The sequence below is a fragment of the Mustela nigripes genome, chromosome 12 (assembly GCF_022355385.1).
Source record: "Mustela nigripes isolate SB6536 chromosome 12, MUSNIG.SB6536, whole genome shotgun sequence".
In the NCBI taxonomy this organism is placed as follows: Eukaryota; Metazoa; Chordata; class Mammalia; order Carnivora; family Mustelidae; genus Mustela; species Mustela nigripes.
The window spans coordinates 84,073,210-84,093,637 of NC_081568.1; the positions used below are offsets into that span (position 1 = coordinate 84,073,210).

At 37.7% G+C, this 20,428-nt stretch overlaps 1 protein-coding gene across 1 annotated transcript in view; it reads left to right on the forward strand.

Moving 5' to 3' along the window:
• The first annotated feature begins 8,007 nt into the window (after nt 1–8,007).
• Nucleotides 8,008–20,428, forward strand: part of SPINK5 (serine peptidase inhibitor Kazal type 5) — a 92,076-nt gene continuing 79,655 nt past the window's right edge. Inside the window, exon 1 of the mRNA XM_059416367.1 lies at nt 8,008–8,071. Coding sequence (XP_059272350.1) covers nt 8,008–8,071 — 64 coding nt within the window. The remainder of the gene's footprint in view (nt 8,072–20,428) is intronic.

Consider the following 20,428-nt stretch of genomic DNA (forward strand, 5'->3'; position numbering starts at 1 on the left):
AAGTATATTCACTGCCCTAAAAATCTTCTGTGTACTAATTATTCATCCCCAAACCCACTCCTAACCCCAGGGAACCACCGATTTTTTTTACTGTATCCATACTTTTACCTTTTCCACAATTTCATACAGTTGTAATCTGACAGTACCTACCCTTTTCAGACTGACTGCTTTCATTTAATAATATGTATTTAAAGTTTCTCAGTATCTATTCATAGCTTTTTCTTTTTAAAAGCTAATTTCTTTCTAGCCTGAATAATATTCTGTTTTCTGGGTATACCAGTTTATTTATCCATTCACCTGAAGGGTATCTTGATGGCTTTCAAATTTTAGCAATTACGAATGAAGCTGCTATAAATATGCATGTGCATGTTTTTGTGTAAATGTAAGTTTTCAGCTCTATTGGGTAAACACGAACGCACGGTATTGCTGGATTGTATGGTAAGAGTGTGTTTAGTTTTGTATGAAACTGCTAAACCATCTTCCAAAGTGGCTGTGACATTTTGCACTCCCATCAGCAATGAATGAGAGTTTTAATTGCTTATAGCTTATATCCTAGCCAGCATTTGGTGTTGTGTTAGTATTCTAGATTTTAGCCATACTAATCGTTACATTTTAGTATCTTTCATGTTTTAATTTACATTTCCGTGATGAAATATGATATGGAGCATCTTTTCATATGTTTTTTATCTATAGGTGTCTGTCTTTGGCCCATTTTAAAATCAGATTGTTTCTTTTTTCAAATATTTTATTTATTTACTTATTTGAGAGAGAGGAAGTGTGCTTGTGGGGAAGAGAGGCAGAGGGAGAGAGAGAATCCCAAGCAGACTCTGCATTGAGCATAGAGCCTGATATGGGGCTTGATCTCGAGACCCTGAGATCATGACCTGCGCTGAAATCAAGAGGCAGATACCCAGCTGACTGAGCCATGTGCCCCTCCAGCACCATTTATTTGAAAGATTATATTTGCTTCCTTGTATGGCTATTGCCCCTTTGTCAAAGATCCATTCCCATATTTATATCAGTCTATTTCTGGGCTCTCTGTTCTGTTCCATAGATCTATTTGTCTGTTCTTTCACCAATACTACATTGTCTTGATTATTGTAGCTTGATAGTAAGTGTTGAAGTCAGGTAGCATCACTCCTCCAACTTGTTTTTTTCACTTTGCTTTACTCCTTCAACACTGAATTGGCAATTCTGCATCTTCTGCTTCTTCATATAAACTTTGAATCAGTTTGTTAATATTCACAAATAACTTACTAGAATTTTTATTTTGAAAATATGCATTGAATTTTTATTTTGAAAATATGCATTGAATCTATAGATCAGGTTGGAAAGAACTGACATCTTGATAATACTGAGTCTTTCTATTCATGAACATGAGCTATCTCTTTATTTAGTTCTTTGCTTTCATTCACCATATTTTGTAATTTTCCTCATATAGGTCTCTAACATATTTTGTTATATTTAGACCTAAGTATTTCATTTCTCTGTGTGTTAATGTAAATCATGTTGTTTTTAATTTTAAATTCTATTTATTCATAGCTAATATAGAAAAGTGATTGACTTGTGGATATTAAGCTTGTATCCTACAACTCTGTCATAATCACTTATTAGTTCCAAGAGGTTTTTTTTGTTTATTTGTTTGGATTTTCTACATAGACAGTCATATCTGTGAAAAGACAATTATATGTTTTTCTTCCTAATCTATATAAATTAATATTTTGAGGAATGAATAGTAGTTACCATTTACTGAGTACCTGCTAAAGCCTAGAAATTTTTAGATATTATCAAATCAGTCATCATGATAACTATAGAATAGTTTAATCTCAGCAAGACTCAGAAATTTCAATAATTTTTTTTTGCTTTCATGGCTGGTAATTATAGATTCAGGACCAAGAAACTGATTTAATTTCAAAGCCCTTGTTTTCACTTGCCATTCTTCTCCGTCTTTAATTGATATAGGAACATAGATCAGTAGTAGAATGTATAACATTGTGCAAGATTTGAGACTGTAGGAGGCATCAAACTTAATAATTAAAGTGAAAAGGTTTTACAATGTCTGGGACCAATGTTAATGACGGAAATTATTTTGTGTGAACCAGAAAACATGTAATTGTCAACACATTCAAGGTATTTAAAATTTTAAATCTGAGAGAACACAAAAAAAGTTTCCCTTACCACCATGTTTAGATACTCTATCAGATATTGTGGTTATGAACCTGTGTAAGGCTCTGTTTACTATGTGTCTTCTCTGTTAACTACACCTATGAAAACAAAAACCAACTCATAATTTAATCACTAAAATTGTGTGTCAAATGGGTGATCAAATCAATAGGCTAGAGGAGGTCAGTGGAGGGAGTGTTCCCAGGTGGAGAGGAAGTCTTGTTGTAGCAACTGGAACTACCTCTATTTTAAGGTAGCTGCTGGACTCCCTGATTGATCTTCTGCTCCCATGATAATATTGCATCATAAACGTTGAGAGAAAAATGAAAAATCAACTAATCCTACTCCCTCAGTTCACCGAAGTGGAAACTGAGACTCAGAGAGGGCAATTTTAATGAAATCTAGCTTTTTGGATGATGAAATTATCCTCAATTCTGAATTATTCTGCTTTCAGATTAGCATGTCTTTCCTTTTCTACAGGGTGTTTTTAAGTTGGGAGACCACTGAAAGGATGAGTTTTCTCATGTTTATGTCACTGTTTATATCCTGGCAATTTGATTTAAGTTGAGTTGTCTGCCTTAAATGCTTTGTAGAACAAGGTGGGATGGAAATAAATTAGCAAGTGAGCAGAAATAGACATGAAAGTCCTGGATAAAAATGACACCTTTAAATCTAAGGAAGTCCTATATGATGAATCATACTTCATGCATTTCACATGATAATTTTACCTCGGAGAGTTTGATAGATATTAAACACAGTGTGATTTGATTCTTAAAAAGACAATGGGTGGGGGGCACCTGGGTGGTTCAGTGGGTTAAAGCTTCTGCCTTCAGATTGGGTCATGATCCCAGTGTCCTGGGATCGAGCCCCACGTCGGGCTGTTTGCTCCGCGGAGAGCCTGCTTCCTCCTCTCTCTCTCTCTCCCTGCCTCTCTGCCTACTTGTGATCTCTGTCTGTCAAATAAATAAGTAAAATAAACAAAATCTTAAAAAAAAAAGACAATGGGTGGGATCAGGAATGGAAAAAAGAAGAGAAAAATAGTCTATTGGACATCTTTTATTTGCCAGTTATAGAGCTAGATTTCATGTAATGTTAATCCTAACATTATTCTATGAGATCAATGTCATTGTTGATATAGAATTCCCTATTACGTTTGAAGGCAGTCTATGCCACTGTCTAATTGTGTAGTTTGGGATAAGATTCTGAGCCTCAGTTTCTAATTTTAAAATGGAGATAATAATACCTCATAGGTTTTTGAAGAACATTAAGTCAGATAACAGGTGGAAAAAATTGTATTAGTTAATTCTCTAAGTTCCAAGGAGAAGAGGTTTTACCCAAGCTACTTAGTAACATGAATGTATTGTGAGGATAACATATGACAATATGAAAGAAGGATCCCAGAGGGAGAATGTGGCATATACATGCAATGGAATTATTTCATCAAGAAGGAAATCCTGGGGCGCCTGGGTGGCTCAGTGGGTTAAGCTGCTGCCTTCGGCTCAGGTCATGATCTCAGGGTCCTGGGATCAAGTCCTGCATCGGGCTCTCCGCTCAGCAGGGAGCCTGCTTCCTCCTCTCTCTCTCTGCCTGCCTCTCTGCCTACTTGTGATTTTTCTCTGTCAAATAAATAAATAAAATCTTTAAAAAAAATAAGAAGGAAATCCTGTCACATTCTACAACATAAGTGGAACTTGGAAGACATTATGCTAAGTGAAACAAGCCAGTCACAGAAAGATAAAATACTGCATCATTCCACTTACAGGAGGCATATAAGGTAGTCAAACTCACAGAAACAGGAAGTAGAATGATGGGTGCCAGGGACTGATGGGTAGGGGAAACGGGGATTTAGTTGTTCAGTGGATATAAAGTTTTAGTCATGCAAGATGAAAAAGTCCTAGAGATCTGCTATACAACATTGTGCTTATAGTGAACAATATTGACATACAATACAAGACATTTAAAATGTCTTAAAAGGGTAAAACCTCATGTTATATAGTTTCTAGCAAATAAGAAAAGGAAAGAAAAAGAAAGAAGGACCCTGGAAGGGCTTTGGTTCACAACCAAAATCAGTTCAAATAAAGGATCCTCTCCACCTTTGTCCACTTCTCTCCACTTTAGTAGTCATGCCTCTCCATTCTGAAGAACATCCTAGAATTTCTTTTTCTTCAAAGAAATTGGATGGGGCAATTTTTCGTAGACAGGTCTGACATCATGGAAGACAAAATTACTATTATTGTCATTATTTGAAACTAGAAGATTTTGGTCTATTCTCAGTATGGCATAAATGGATAATCTCTTTTCCAAGAGGAAAATACAGTTTGTCCAAGGCCAAATGACATAATTAATAGCCACGATTGTAGTTTTGGTCTCTAGATTTCCACTTCAATGTTTCTCCTATACAAGATATTATCATTGTGGTATCAGCAGTGGTTTATTTTTTAATTTTTTATTTCTTTTCAGTGTTCCAGAATTCATTGTTTATGCACCACACCCAGTGCTCCATGCAGTACGTGCCCTCCATAATTCCCACCACTAGGCTCACCCAACCCACCACCCTCCTCCCCTCCAAAAACCTCAGTTTGTTTCTCAGAGTCCACAGTCTCTTATGGTTTGTGTCCCCTTCTGGTTTCCCCCAACTCACTTCTCCTCTCCATCTTGCATTGTCCTCCATGTTATTCCTTATGCTCCACAAGTAAGTGAAACCATATGATAATTGACTCTCTCTGCTTGACTTATTTCACTTAGCATAATCTCTTCCAGTCCTGTCCATGTTGATACAAAAGTTGGATATTCATCCTTTCTGATGGAGGCATAATACACCACAGTATATATGGACCATATCTTCTTTATCCATTCGTCCATTGAAGGGCATCTTGGTTCTTTCCACAGTTTGGTGACTGTGGCCATTGCTGCTATGAACATTGGGGTACAGATGGCCCTTCTTTTCACTACATCTGTATCTTTGGGGTAAATACCCAGTAGTGCAATTGCAGGGTCATAGGGAAGCTCTACTTTTAATTTCTTAAGGAGTTTCCACACTGTTTTCCAAAGTGGCTACACCAACTTGCATTCCCACCAACAGTGTAAGAGGGTTCCCCTTTCTCCACATCCTCTCCAACACTTGTTGCTTACTGTCTTGTTAATTTTGGCCATTCTAACTGGTGAAAGGTGGTATCTCAATGTGGTTTTGATTTGAATCTCCCTGATGGCTAATGATGATGTGTCTGTTAGGCATTTGTATGTCTTCTTGTGTCTGTTCATGTCTTCTGCTCATTTTTTGATGTGCTTATCTGTTTTGTGTGTTGAGTTTGAGTTCTTTATAGATCTTGGATATCAGCCCTTTGTCTGTAATATCATTTGCGAATATCTTCTCCCATTCCGTCAGTTGCCTCTTTGTTTTTTGACTATTTCCTTTGCTGTGCAGAAGCTTTTGATCTTGATGAAGTCCTGAAAGTTCATTTTTGTTTTGTTTCCTTTGACTTTGGAGACTTATCTTGAAAGATGTTGCTGTGGCTGATGTAGAAGAGGTTACTGCCTGTGTTCTCCTCTAGGATTTTAATAGATTCCTGCCTCATGTTGAGGTCTTTAATCCATTTCAAGTTTATCTTTGTGTGTGGTGTAAGAGAATGGTCGAGTTTCATTCTTCTATACATAGCTGTCCAGTTTTCCCAGCAGCATTTATTGAAGAGACTGTCTTTTTTCCATTGTATATTTTTCCTGCTAAGGAAGTGTTGAAAAAGAAAAACAAAACTGGGGCATCATGTTGCCTGATTTTAAGCTTTACTACAAAGCTGTGATCACCAAGACAGCATGGTACTGGCACAAAAACAGACACATAGACCAGTGGAACAGAGTAGAGAGCCCAAATATGGACCCTCAACTTTATAGTTAAATAATCTTCAACCAAGCAGGAAAAAATACACAATGAGAAAAAGTCAGCATTGTTTTTTTTTAAAATACTTTATTTACTTATTTGAACAAGAGAGGAGGAGGGGAGGTAGGGGAGCAGAGGGAGAAGCAGACTACTCTCTCTGCTGAGCAGGGAGCCTGACACAGGGATCCAGATAGAGCTTGATCCCCGGACCCTGAAATCATGACCTGAGCTGAAGGCAGATGCTTGACTGACTGACACCCAGGCACCCCTGATATCAGCACTGTTAAAGAAAACTAGCACATGGCAACTTTTTCTTAGCAGTACAAATCTGTTATTGTATTCGTCATAGTAGATGTTATCACCACTGAATGTCTGGATAGATAGTGACAGGTACCACTCGATACAGATATATAAATATGTGGGTACATTTAAAACCACAAACTTAAAGTGTTCTTTTTAAATAACTGATAATTTTTCATTTTACTTTTTTCAAAATATTATTCATAAAGCTTGCCTCATTTTCAGTAAAATCGTTTAGCCAGTTTCATTTTTAAATGTCATTTGTGTTAACTTTGGCCAAGTTTTTTTTTTTTAAGATTTTATTTATTTATTTGAGAAGTAGCACTCACAGGGGGTATTGGGAGGGGCAGGGGGAAAGGGTGAAGCAGATTCCCTTCTGAACAGGGAGGCCATTGTGGGGTTCAGTCCCCAGGTCCTGGGATCATGACCCCAGCCAAAGACAGATGCTTAACCAACTGAGCCATTCAGGCACCCCATCTTTGGCCAAGTTTTTAATATTTCCTTCCTGATTATATGTACGTGATAACCATTCCCACTGATTATATTCTCTGACTAATAGAGCTATATTAAATTGCTGTTCAGTTTGCATGTCAATGTTGGTGTATACTCTGCAAATATTCAGAGCAGAATTGTTAATCAAGATGTTTATTTTAATAGAAGATTAATCCAGCCACAGAGTTCCTATAAAGAAAATATTTTCTATTTAAAAATACCAGGTAGAGGGGCACCAGGTGGCTCAGTGGGTTAAGCCTCTGCCTTAGGGTTGGATTATGATCTCAGGGACCTGGAATCGAGCCCCGCATTGGACTCCCTGCTCAGCAGGGAGCCTGCTTACCCCTCTGTCTCTGCCTGCCTCTCTGCCTACTTGTGATTTCTCTCTGTCAAATAAATAAATAAAATCTTAAAAAAAAAATACCAGGTACAAAAAGCCATGAGAAATAAAGCAGAACGAACTCAAGATTTGGGTATTGTGCCTTTTATTTATTTTTTTTTAAAGATTTTATTTATTTATTTGTCAGAGAGAGAGGGAGAGAGAGCGAGTACAGGCGGACAGAATGGCAGGCAGAGGCAGAGGGAGAAGCAGGCTCCCTGCCAAGCAAGGAGCCCAATGCGGGACTTGATCCCAGGACGCTGGGATCATGACCTGAGCCGAAGGCAGCTGCTTAACCAACTGAGCCACCCAGGCGTCCCTGTGCCTTTTATAATCTGGTTCCAATATCCTATTCTAATTGTATCATTATTTTCATTCAGCTTTTATTACATCCTAATTAAAATCTACAATATCACTTTTCCTCCACATATACTTCTGCACTCGGGGAAAGATAAAATTTTTAAAAATCAGAAATGAGAAACTGGTTAATATAGTAAGTCACGAATAAATAAATATTACTTGGCTTTTCTGACGGTACCCTTATACCCTCTGTGTGTCACAGCAGAATCCCTTGTTCCAGAACCAACTGTCTAATCACTAAGATACTTAATAAAACTTTGAAACTAATACTGGTTAAGAAGTATAGAGCAGGGTTTCTGAACATCTCTATGGCGTTTTGGACTGGATAATTCTTTGCTGGGAGTGGGAGGTGCTGTCCTGTGCATTGCAGTATATTTAACAGCATCCCTGGCCACTATCCATTAGTGCCTTAGAATATCCTTAATTGTAACAACTAAAAATGTCTCCAGACATTGCTGAATGTCCCCTGGTTCGGAGACAAGGGGAGACAAAATTGCCTCCAGGTAAGATAGAGTAAACCTAATAAAAATGTAACCTGGAGTTCAAATCCATTACACAAAATTGCATATGAAATGAGTCTCAGCTTATTCCCAAAATACAGGGTGATGAAGAGTCAATCCCCAAATCAAGCACGAGAAGGTGATTGAAAAAGTGGTGTGGGAGAAAGCACATGAGGCTGGAGGTCAGGATGGAATGAGTTTTAACTCCGCCACTCTCTGTCTGTCCTTGAATCTAGCTTCGCCCATCGGCCTTAATGATAAAATGAAGATATTTGAATATACTGGAATACACTAAGACCCATTCCCAATCAAAGACTATGATTAGTTTGTGACCATTCATAAATATTCACCTGATTCTTTAGATACTGAATTCTCTCAAGGACTGTACATTCAAGAGGGCTGAGTATTTTCTTGTCAAGCCAAACCTAACAGGTTTCCCCTCTTTCTTTTTTTCTTTTCTAACAATGCTCATTGCTATAGCTACCTTCACTATTTAATTGTATAAGAAATGGAAGGGAGAAGTGTGTTCTGCCAAAGGCATCTGTTTTGCCTTACAATATTCATTTTATTTTCATCCTAGAGAGGAGGCCTAGGGCTAAGCACTTTGGGTTATACAAGCAAGTGGGCAAAGAATCAAGAGTGAACTTCCATGGGAATTATGGGGCCCAGTTCTCTCCATTTGCCTCTCTTCCCAGAAAACAAACGTTGGAGGATATTCTGCATTTCCGCTGTAAGTAGGCTGCCATTTTCCATTGCATCACAACTTTAAGATGAGAGATTACTGTGACTCCGAAGAGTTGTTTTCAGAACACACCAGTTAATTAGGTGACGGACAGCTGGGTGGAGTGATACTTTATTATTCTAGATGTCTCCACACCCACAGTGGATTTGGCCTGGTGCCACTGCCAGGCACCCTCAGAGCAGTGGCATCTTACTATACAACCACACCCAGATGACAACAAATTATATTTTTTAAGAACTAGCTTTAGTTAAAATTGCATATATTAATTAATCTAAGGGCAAAAAAAAAAAAAAGCTCTTCCTTTCCTTATTCCCTACTCCCCCTTTTTAAAAGATTTTAGATGTAATGAGTTAGCCTTGTAAATGAATATGATCGAGACAAGGGTTGAGGCAGCTTGAGGCGCACAATACCAGTATGGATCAAGAAGAGCAGCGAGCTGCTTAGCTCTTCAGAGTTTATGGACTACTTCCACTCTTATTAATTTTATCTTCATGACAAAACTAATCTGTAGATAGCAATATTATTTGTATGGTTTTATTTTTAAGATTTTATTTATTTATTTGATAGATAGAGGTCACATATAGGCAGAGAGAGAGAGAGAGAGAGGAGGAAGCAGGCTCCCCGCTGAGTGGAAAGCCCGACACGGGGCTCGATCCCAGGACCCTGGGATCACGACCCGAGCCGAAGGCAGAGGCTTTAACCTGCTGAGCCACCCAGGCGCCCCTATTTGTATGTTTTAAATGAGAAAATGGGCTCAGTGATAGAAATAAACTTGTTTAAAATCACACAGATAAGTTATGGGACCTAGTTTTTTTATTCCAAATCTTGTGCTTTTTTCACTGTGGTTCTCTAAGTCACTTAATGATAGAATTTTTTTTTTTTAAAGATTGTATTTATTTATTTGACAGAGAGAGACACAGCAAGAGAGGGAACACAGCAGGAGGAGTGGGAGAGGGAGAAGCAGGCTTCCCCCCGAGCAGGAAGCCCAATGTGGGGCTCGATCCCAGGACCCCAGGATCATGACCTGAGCCGAAGGCAGACGCTTAACGACTGAGCCACCCAGGTGCCCCAATGATAGAATGTTTTAATCAAAAGGGTCATCAGTTACTTCACTATCTACTGAATGCTGTTAACATTCCAGGTTATGCTGACTTTGAAGACAATATTTTTAAAAAATTTTTATTTATTAGACTTTATTTTTTAGAGATGTTTTAGATTCAGAGCAAAACTAATGGAAGTACAAAGGTTTCCATATTCCTCCTGTCCTCACACATGCATGGCCTCCCCTGTTACGAACATCCTCACCAGAGTGATGCATTCATTACAATTGATGAACCTGTCCTGACATATCATTATCACCCAGAGTCCATAGTTTATTTTAAGGTTCACTATTTTTCTTAAAGATTTATTTATTTATTTGAGAGAGAGAGCATGGGTAGGGGGAGAAGCAGGGAGAAGAGGGAGAGAGAATCCCAAGCAGGCTTCCCGATGAACACAGAACCTGAAGAAGGGCTCAATGCCAGGGCCCTGAAATCATGAACTGAGCCAAAATCAAAAGTCAGATGCTTAACTGACTGAGCCACCCAGGTGCCCCACTTTAGGGTTCACTCTTGGTGGTGTAGATTGTGTGGTTTTGGACTAAAATGTAATAACATGTATCCACTCTTACAGTATCTTTACAGAGTAGTTTCACAATCTTAAAAATGCTCTGTGTGAAGGCAGTATTTTTATTACATTTGTTGATTCACTTGATTAGTAAAAATTAACTGGTCTACCCTCTTTTTGCCCCCATTGTCTATTTTCCATTGTGCTTCACACCTCATCAGTAATTTAGGAAATTAATCCATGTTCACAGTCTTTCTTCAGCTAAAGTGAGGACTGGAATTAAAATGCAAACTTCCTAATTCTTCATTAGATACTATTTGACTATATTCATGAACTTGCTAATGAGTTAGAGGTCTAAGAGGGACTCCCAACAGTAGGAAAAGGCAGTTCCCCAACCCCCATTTTCAGGTAGGTGAAGAGACATTTCCTCTCTTTTAAAGGGGGAAAATATTTGAAAATTGAAGAGGTTAGAATGAGCCATTTGGTTTTCTGACCTATTTGAAAAGGAGTCACTTTTTCATGTCTCAAATAACCTGTCAATCCATCTAGCCACGTATGGCTATTGTTCATAGAGGATGACCCAGTTCCTTCCAAAGGCCTCACCACCTGGAGTGCAATCAGCTGTCCAAAGGAAGGGGTGCTGATAAGGAAATGACTCTTCTACCCTGGACATTGTTAATTTGTGCCCCTAAAATTAGACACTGGATTTTGACACTTCCCATACAACATTCAATACTTTGAAAGACCCAGAATTGGATTTCACCACTGTGATCCCTAATTCAATATTGTCAAAAGGCTAATAATAAGACATTTCTAATAACATCTAACACTGCACTCTCCATATATGAGGTATCATTTTAAGTCTTTACTATGAATTACTTCCTGTAATCCTCATGGCAGTTACTGTTAAAATTCTCAGTTTAGTGGTAAAGAAATTGAGACAGAGTTGAGGTAAATTGTCACTGGTCACACATCCAAAAAGCCAATTTTTGAACCCAAGTAGTATCACTGCAAAGCTGAACACTTAACTTCAAATTTTATGTCCTTCGGGCTCTCAGGTAGTCTTCACAATATGATTTGCACTGTTCCCAGTATAATAGTTGCTTTAGGTTTTTCACATAATCGTCTCAGTCTGCTCAACAATGCTGTCAAATGGATGATACTCTTATCATTGTTTGCTGAGGCCTAAATGCCCTAAGTCTCATATTTCAAAAAAAATCACTAGTCTATGGTACATTTTGGAGAACTGATCTTCTCTATCCAGACATTGGCTCCACCTGTAGATGGCTTGGGAAAATCCTGAAACATTTTACTTCATTTTGTCTGGAATCCTTTGTACTCTGGGTGTTTTTTCCCTTCTTTTCTTTTTTTTTTTTTTTTTTAATTTTTTAAAATTTTTAAAAATAATCTCTGTGCTCAACGTGCAGCTCGAACTCATGACCCCAAGATTAAGAATCACATGCTCTACTGACAGAGCCAGTCAGGCACCCCTCTCCTTCTTTTCTAACCCTTGAGTAACATACAATAGAGAGGCATATATTCAGAAAGAAGTAAAGGGAACAGAAGGACACCAAATGCATGGAAAGAGAGAAATAAATATCATTTAAAAACAAAATAAGATTTATGCTTCTGGTTACAACAGAGTAACAAGGAAAAGATATTTCCTCCTACCTGAAACAATGAAAAAAACACAGAGAAATGACATAGTTTTCTGACATGGGACATCAAATAGTGCAGGTCAGTGATCCCTGGGAGAGGGAAAAAATAACAAGTAAGCTACACATAGGGAGAAAACACAGGTGGAGACTACCAGTCTCCCTGAGATGCAGATACATAGCTTAGAGTTGGGGAGACCAAGGGAGCTAAAGAAACATAAGTAGCATTTTCTATGTGTGAGAAAAAAAATAACCCCTACCTTATACTGTAGACTAAAGCTAGTTACTGCATTTTCCAAGGTTGCTTATGTGGTTGACAAGTAAAGTCCACTATTTACAGCTCCTTGAAATAGTAAAATTACTTTTTATTTTATGTTTTAAAAGATTGTATTTATTTATTTGACAGACAGAGATCACAAGTAGGCAGAGAGGCAGGCAGAAAGAGGGGGGGCAGATGCCCCGATTAGCAGAGAGCCCGATGCGGGGCTCAATCCCAGGACCCCGAGATCATGACCTGAGCCAAAGGCAGAGGTTTTAACCCACTGAGCCACCCAGGTGCCCTAAGTAGTAAAATTACTCTTAAGGGAAAATATTTTCTTAACTAAATCAGTTTTTTAGTAAGGATTTGGAATGTATTCATGTCATGTTGGAGATATCACTCAAAATAAAACAAAAACCCACCAAATTCAAAATCATTCCCATATTCAATTTTAATTTCAACTCCTGCCTCTGTGTGAGATAACTAACCAGAGATATAGTTAAAACTGAAAATGTCAGAAGAAATTACTAGATCAAAACTTTGATTCTCATAATTATTAAAGGAATGATTCATTCTGATTAACTGAATTTTTCAGATAGGTGAGCTTATATATCTTTTTAATCCCAGTTCATTTTTTTAAATTGAGCCTGATTTCATCAGGAAATCCCCCTCCAGAGTTTAAAACCTGTGTTATATGTTAGCTTTACTCCATGGATAGCTTTTTAAAAAATACTTTCACACTGGGGCATCTGGGTGGCTCAGTCAGTTGAGCTGACTTGTTTCAGCTCAGGTCATGATCTCGTGGTCATGAGATTGGGCTCTGCATCAGGTTCCACACTCAGCACAGAGTCTGCGTTAGATTCTCTCTCCCTCTCTCTTTCCCTTCCCCTCTGCTTTCCCCTTACTCATCCTTTCTCTCTCTCTAAAATAAATAAAATCTTTAATAAATACAAAATAAAAACAATTTCACAGATCTGACTGAACAATGATTTGTATGATCATTTTCCACCTCTTCCACTAGATTGTAATCTCTTAAACATTCATGTCTTTTTTTATATGTATATATAATATATATATTTTTATAATCTCTTAAAGATTCATCATGTCTTTTTTATTCACAAATTTAGCATGAGGCTCTCAAACAGTGCCAGCAAATGTAGGCATTTAGTCAGTATTCATTGTATTCATGTGGGGAGTATTATGGAATCTGTTGGAATACCGTAACACCTCACTTTGGACTTACATTTTCAACTTTTTAAGTCACATTTTAGGAATTTGGCCCCATACTTGAGAACTATATGGTTTCTATTCATTCCTTTCTTGCCTTTTCCTGTCTAATGAATCAAGATTGTGGCACGATACAATCATTATGTTACATGATTAAATGAAATTTAAATCTTAAGACCTAGGTAGGAATCTCAGCTTAACCACCTACAAGCCAGGTGGTTTGGTGTAAGTCACTGTGCAGACACCTCACTGGTATTTCTCTGTGTGTTCAAATTTCTTCTTCTTATAAGGACACCAGTCAGTTTGGGGCAGGGCCCAACCCTAATGGCCTTATTTTAATGTAATCACCCCTTTAAAGGACCTATCTCCAAATCACCTCTTTAAAGGACCTATTCTGAGGTACTGGGTGTTAAGACTTCAAAATATGAATTTTGGAAGGACACAATTGAGACCATAACAGTGGAGTGTCTGAGCTGAGTTAATTACAGATGTAGGTAATGTGGTCTCTGCAGTGTGTGGTATTTAAGGGCATGGGCTTTGGAGTTTGCCTTTATTTGTATGATGGTTATCAGTTGCAAAGACTATTACGTACAGGCTGTATGACCTTGGAAAAGTTAAAGTATTTCACAAAACCTCAACTTCTTTGCCTGTAAAACAGAATGAAATAGTTACCCTTTAGTTTTATTGTTATACCTATCAATAAGTGCATAATAAATGCCAGCAAATTTTTTATTTCTTTGCAAATGGTTTTATAAAGATATATAACTCAAAAGCACATAAATTATCTTTTCCATATTTTGCTTATAAATATAACAATTTTATTCTTGCTTACTGTATACACAAACATATAAATATTTCACACATAAAATATGCAGTATTCTTTCATCAAAATTGCTCATACTAACTACTTCAAAGTTAATTCACTGTGATTTTTTTTCAAGGACTGTAGCTCCACAAACTTCTGTTTTCTGTACTCAGAGTGAATCCTAGGAGACTTTGGAATATACTGAATTTCCAGGTGATGGGCAGTGTGAAGTCACAGAACAGAGTTCCTGTAGCATAACATGTAAGGATATTATATTTAAGAACCAAATATAAACCAAAACATAAAACTTAATGCAATTTAAAATTAGGTATTGAAACTTTCTTGTTTTTTTTAATCCTAATCTAATAAAAGCAACAATTATATCTATAAATAGCAGGGTCTGTGATCCAACAGTGCCCATCCCATTTTGTTCTTCGATAAAAAGAGATGCTTATCTCTGTAGTTTCTTAGCTTTTGCAGACAAACAGAAAGGAATTCTCAGAGAGGGAATAAAGTTGGCTGTTAACAGAACAGTGCAAAATAGGAAGGTGTGTAAAGGCTGTTTTCCAGTTAGTGTCTTTCAAAAAAAGAAAAAAAGAATACAGACACGCTAAATTATTGGGGGAACAAAAAGAATTATAGGAAAGGAAATTAAGAGTTAAGAAAATAAATTATTTTATCTTCTAAGATCTGTTAGGACATACACTTTTCAGTCACGATCACAACACATTTCTTTTTGCCTTAGTCATTATGGGTATATGGGTGTGTGTGTGTGTGTGTGCGCGCGCATTTGTATGAACATGAGACAGAAGGAATTAGGAGAACAAACTACATTAGCAGTAGCATGCTCTCCCTAATTTATAGCACCATAATGTCTGGATTCTCTCTGAACCCCCTGAAAGGCTCTGGGTTAGCCACATTGGGTGTACAAGGTGAGAGAGTGACAAGGGTGGGATTACTTTCTACACTAGTACCTGTTCTGTATCTCATTTGTGGTACCATTTGGGGCAGGTAAGAAAAGGATAATACCTACTTTGCTACCTCACATTATTGCATAGGCAGATAAGAGAGCTAATAATGGCAGATTGTTTTGAAAGATGCAGAAGGTGATCTTAAACTTTAAGTTTAAACTTCTTTGATCATGAAGGATATCTCTACATAGAAAAAGAGAAGATTTGAACAATAGTCTGGTAACTTCGGATTTTGGGAATAACCTTTGTGTTCAGTAATGCTACTGGTCTACAAAACCTTGTTTACTTTTATAGTTTCTCATCTCTTCCCTCGGTGTCAGTATGCTTGATATGAGTTCAGATTCTGGGTCACTTTGTACATGTTCTGAATCATAAAGTTTGTACTTCTTATAATCTAACTCCATTTGTGGTAAAGCAAGAAGAGCAGAGCAAGTCCAAAAATGAGGGAAAATCACTATGTGAGAACAAGCCAAAATCCCAGGCAAAGCCTGGAAGCCAGCAGTGGGCTGCAGAGAAGCACCTGGCTGGAGATTACATGCTGAGGAACGCAAAAAGAAAAAAGGACAGAGGTACCCCTTGATTTCTCCAAGGACTGCAGGACAACTTATAGGAAAGGCACTTGGGATACAAAAGTACTGATTGGAGGGGACACAGCAGCATTACCAACAATAGCCAAATAATGGAAACAGCCTAATTGTTAATCACCTGATGAATGGATAAAGAAGATGTGGAATGGGGTGCCTAGTTGGCTCAGTTGGCTAAGCCACTGCCTTTAGTGCAGATCATGATTCCAGGGTCCTGGGACAGAGCCCCTCTATGCTCAGTGAGGAACCTGCTTCTTTATCTCTCTCTGCCTACTGCTCCCCATGCTTGTGCATGTGCTCTCTCTCTCTGTCTCTCTCTCTGTGTCAAATAAATAAATATAATCGTAAAAAAAAAAGATATGGTGTACATAATGGAATATTACTCAGCCATCAAAAAGAATGAACTCTTGCCATTTGCAATGACATGGATGGAACTAGTGTGTATTATGCTAAGTGAAATAAGGCACTCAGAGAAAGAAAACTACCATATAATTGCACTCATACATTGGATTTAAGATACAAAACAGATGAACATAGGGGAGAGGGGAAAAGTAAGTGGGACGCAAACAATAAGAGACTCTTAACTTCTTAACTATAGAGAATAAACTCAGGGTTACAAGAGGGGAGGTTAGCAGGGGTGGGCTAAATGGGTGATGGGCATTAAGGAGGGCACTTGTTGGGATGAGCACTGGGTGTTGTATGTAAATGATAAATCACTGAATCTTACTCCTGACACTGATATTACACTATATGTTAACTAACTAGAATTCAAATAAAATCTTCAAACAGAAAAAAAAGGAAGGGCACTTGTGCAGTGAGGAGATGAAAGAATGTGGAGATATGTCAAGAGCTCACAAAGAGCTAAGGAAAAAAACAGAAAATGGGTAGTTTACATTGGATATAATAAAATGTACAAGATCCATTCTCCTTTCAAGGTGCAACAGCTGTCAGGGGAGTCAGGAGTGGAGGCAGGTGCCAAAGGGGCTTACATGATATCCCATATCTTTAATGCCTTTGACATTCAACTCTGATTTCTCTGATGAGAATATTGCTGACCCTGCTTTCCCTGACAGGCTTTTGCCAGGCTATGCGCTTTAACCTTAGGTGTCATTCTTATTACCAGCAACCTTTTGACCCAACCACAGTGTTCTCAATCAGTAGAATTGTTTTCGGTCATGTACATGGAAGAGAAAGTCATGCAATATTGTAAAATAACAATAAAGAAGAAACATTTTTCAGAACCACACACAAAAAGCACTCTGATGACCCAAACCCCAATTTTCTAAAATCTCAATCCCATTCACTTGAGTTGCATTTTGTGGTTTTCAGAAACATGGAGTGATTAACAGAGTATGCAATGAATCACCTCTGGATATAAAACATTCCTGAAATGAAATGGAGAAAGAGTCATGATGCCAATGGGTAGCTGAGTATCCTTCTACTATTGTGGGTGCTCCTTGAATCTTCTTTTGGCTCCCTCTCCTCATAGAAGAGGCTCTCAGTTCCAAACCTCTTATTCATCATTTCAGGATGTCCTGGGTGGCAGTGAGGAGCACTTTTCCAGTAAGAAGGAAACCAACTCCTCAGCCTTTCCTCATAGCAGAGATTCTTCAGAGCTACAGTAATCTCTAGGTTCTTTTGTTCTACCCTCATACCACTTCCACTCCTGGGAATTATATCCATTTGGGCTAGATTTGAGGTTCATCAGAGCACGTTACATAGTCACCAGTCTACTGTGAGGTGCTAAATTTTCTTACGATCAGTGATAGAGTATATTGTCGGGACTCATTTCATATGATCTGACAGATCAGATAAAAAATAAAAAATTAATACTAGTAAGTCAATATTTAGAAGATACTTTTTACAGAAAAAGCTGAGAAATCAATGCTGGCTGAAATCTTGCAATGACTTTGACAGGTTTTAAAAAGCAAATGCTTTGTCTACGGCCATACCACCCTGAACGCACTCAATCTCGTCTGACCTCGGAAAAAGCAAATGCTTTGATTTGTTTTAGGTATTGCGGTTTAGAACATAAAAAAATTAGAAAGAAGACTTGTGTCTTGACTTTTTAATTTCACTTCATAATGTGTTGGGGGTCTCATTATATCCTGAGTAAGCTTAAAATCTTTTGATAAGGACAATGTCCAAGAGATCTTGACTTTTCTTGTATCTTTGAAATTATCTAATAATACAACTACATCATTGTAATAACATAAGAATTCAGGACCAGCTGTCATTAACTATAAAACTTATCACTAAACTCAAAATTGTCCTAAGCCTCACACACACACACACACACACACACACACACATGAATTACCTCTAACTCTTACAACAATTGTACAGTGTAATTTTATTACCCCTTTTTTGCATATTAGGAAGCCAAGGCAGAGAGAAAATAAATGACTTGCCCAAGGCAACATAGCTAGTAACTGGTAAGTCAAGATTTGAACCCACGTCTACATTATGTCAAAGCCAGGTTCATTTCCATTACACTGTGTAGTTGCAAGGACAGGAATAGAAACAAATTTCCTGACTCCCTGTTCCATTCTCTTTCTATTAAGCTATGATGGATTCAATTTTCTAATCTGTAACAATAATGTAGTTTGAGCTTGCTTTCCATAGACACTCATTTTACTAAACTATTGAAAAGAAACGAAGTACAGACTTTGAAACCAATGATTACACTTTAAGAGGAAATAAGTTATTTCGTTTAAAAAAAGGGAAAGGAAATACTCTGGCTTTGATGGTATTCAGAATATTGACATCATCCTCAAATTGGCTAGCCTTAGATCAGTTTTCTGGAAGAATCTTTAAAAGGGCTTTGATCTCATAGAGTCCCAAACTTCCACTGTGAATGTGGAGACCCTTTGGAGTACTAGAATCAAACTGTTTGTCTCTGTCTTAAGTCATTTTTGTGTAATTTTTCAGGTGCTTTCTTGAACTATTAGACTAGAATAAGCTGGTAGACAAAAGGCATTACTTGTAAAGTGGAAGAAGGAACCAAGGAAAAGATACTTTCTCTGGAAAAATGTTACAATGATATATTTTTAAGTATTTAATTCTTTCTTTTCTTCCTGGGAGAGTAAATAAAGAGTTGATATTGTAGTAAACTTAATTTGGGGGGAAATTGATTTAGCCACATTTTTTCAAACAGTAATTTGGGGAGTGATGGGCTATGGGAAGTTAAAGTTTGAGCTTCTAATGTTTATGAATACAACATTTGGTTAGACAAAAAGATAAGGCTTTAGAATAGAAAATGTCCTTCAGATTGAGAATTTCTGGAAGTAATTATGTGCAAGCCACGATTTCACATAGTTTCTGCCTTTATCAGTGTGTGATAGAAGCATTGTATGGAGTTTAAAAAAAAGTGTTGAATTTGCATGGTCTTCCTCAAGTACCACCTCTGCCTCTTCCATCTAAACTATATGCTCTTGTGAAAGTCATTGTCCCTTTCCTGAATTTTGCCTGCACCATGTACTCAGTGTTAAAATCTTGCAGGGTTATCTCTTTGGGTTGTTCACTCTAACTTGTACATGAGCCCATGGCACTGAATTGAGACCCTTCAAAACACCTGCAGATGGAAACAACAGAAATTCTAGCTTCTCTTAGTCTCAGCAACTTTCTCCAGATGTGGGACTCTGTAAGTCTCTACCTGACTAGTAGGATAACCCATCTGTCGTCTTTCCTTCCCTCCCACTTATGAAGGGAGCCCAGTTAAAGATATGTTTATCTGCAGAGTTGTATGTCTGGTCTTGGTGAAGAATTCAGTTCTTACATAGGAGAATGGAGCATTTAACTTTAATAGGGTTCTTGGACTGAGTCTATTGCCTTTTGGGGGAGGTATCATGAAAACATATTAGAATTGTGGAAATAGACATTATCTGTTCAGATCTGCCACCTTGACAGGATGCTAAAGGATGGAAACTAAATTGATGTGGTATAGTAAGTCTAGCATGACCTAGAACAACTGGTTTTGTAATGTTGGTTGTTAATTGTGGGTGTTCACCGAGCATATAAATGTGAGCTGCATCTCCATGGGTTCAGTCTTAGAGCACCAGCTGGTGAGCAATGCTCGAAGCTGACTTGTAATCAACTTACATCATCTTCAATATGAAGATAGCCAAAGTGCCACTGCTTCTGACCCTGGCCCTTTGCCTCATACAAGGTGAGCAATTTGCATGTAATCTAAGCCTCTTGCCACACATGGCAAAGCCCTAGGCAGGGACTTGTCTCCCTCCCCCTGCTCCTTAAATGTATATATGTATGTATGTATGTTTGTGTGATTATATGTATTTGTGTATGTTTACTCTTGAAATATCTTGCCAGACACAGAGTTTTGAAAAATTATATATGTGGCTTAATAACTATTTTGTTAACTTTAGAAATGGCAAATAGTTTGACATAGTCTGAATTTTCATCCTTGAGAAATCCTTCTGTTAATTCTATAATAGTTCTAAAAAGCTAATAGATACTTCCTCATCTTCCTCTCGCCAAGCATATTAATTCATA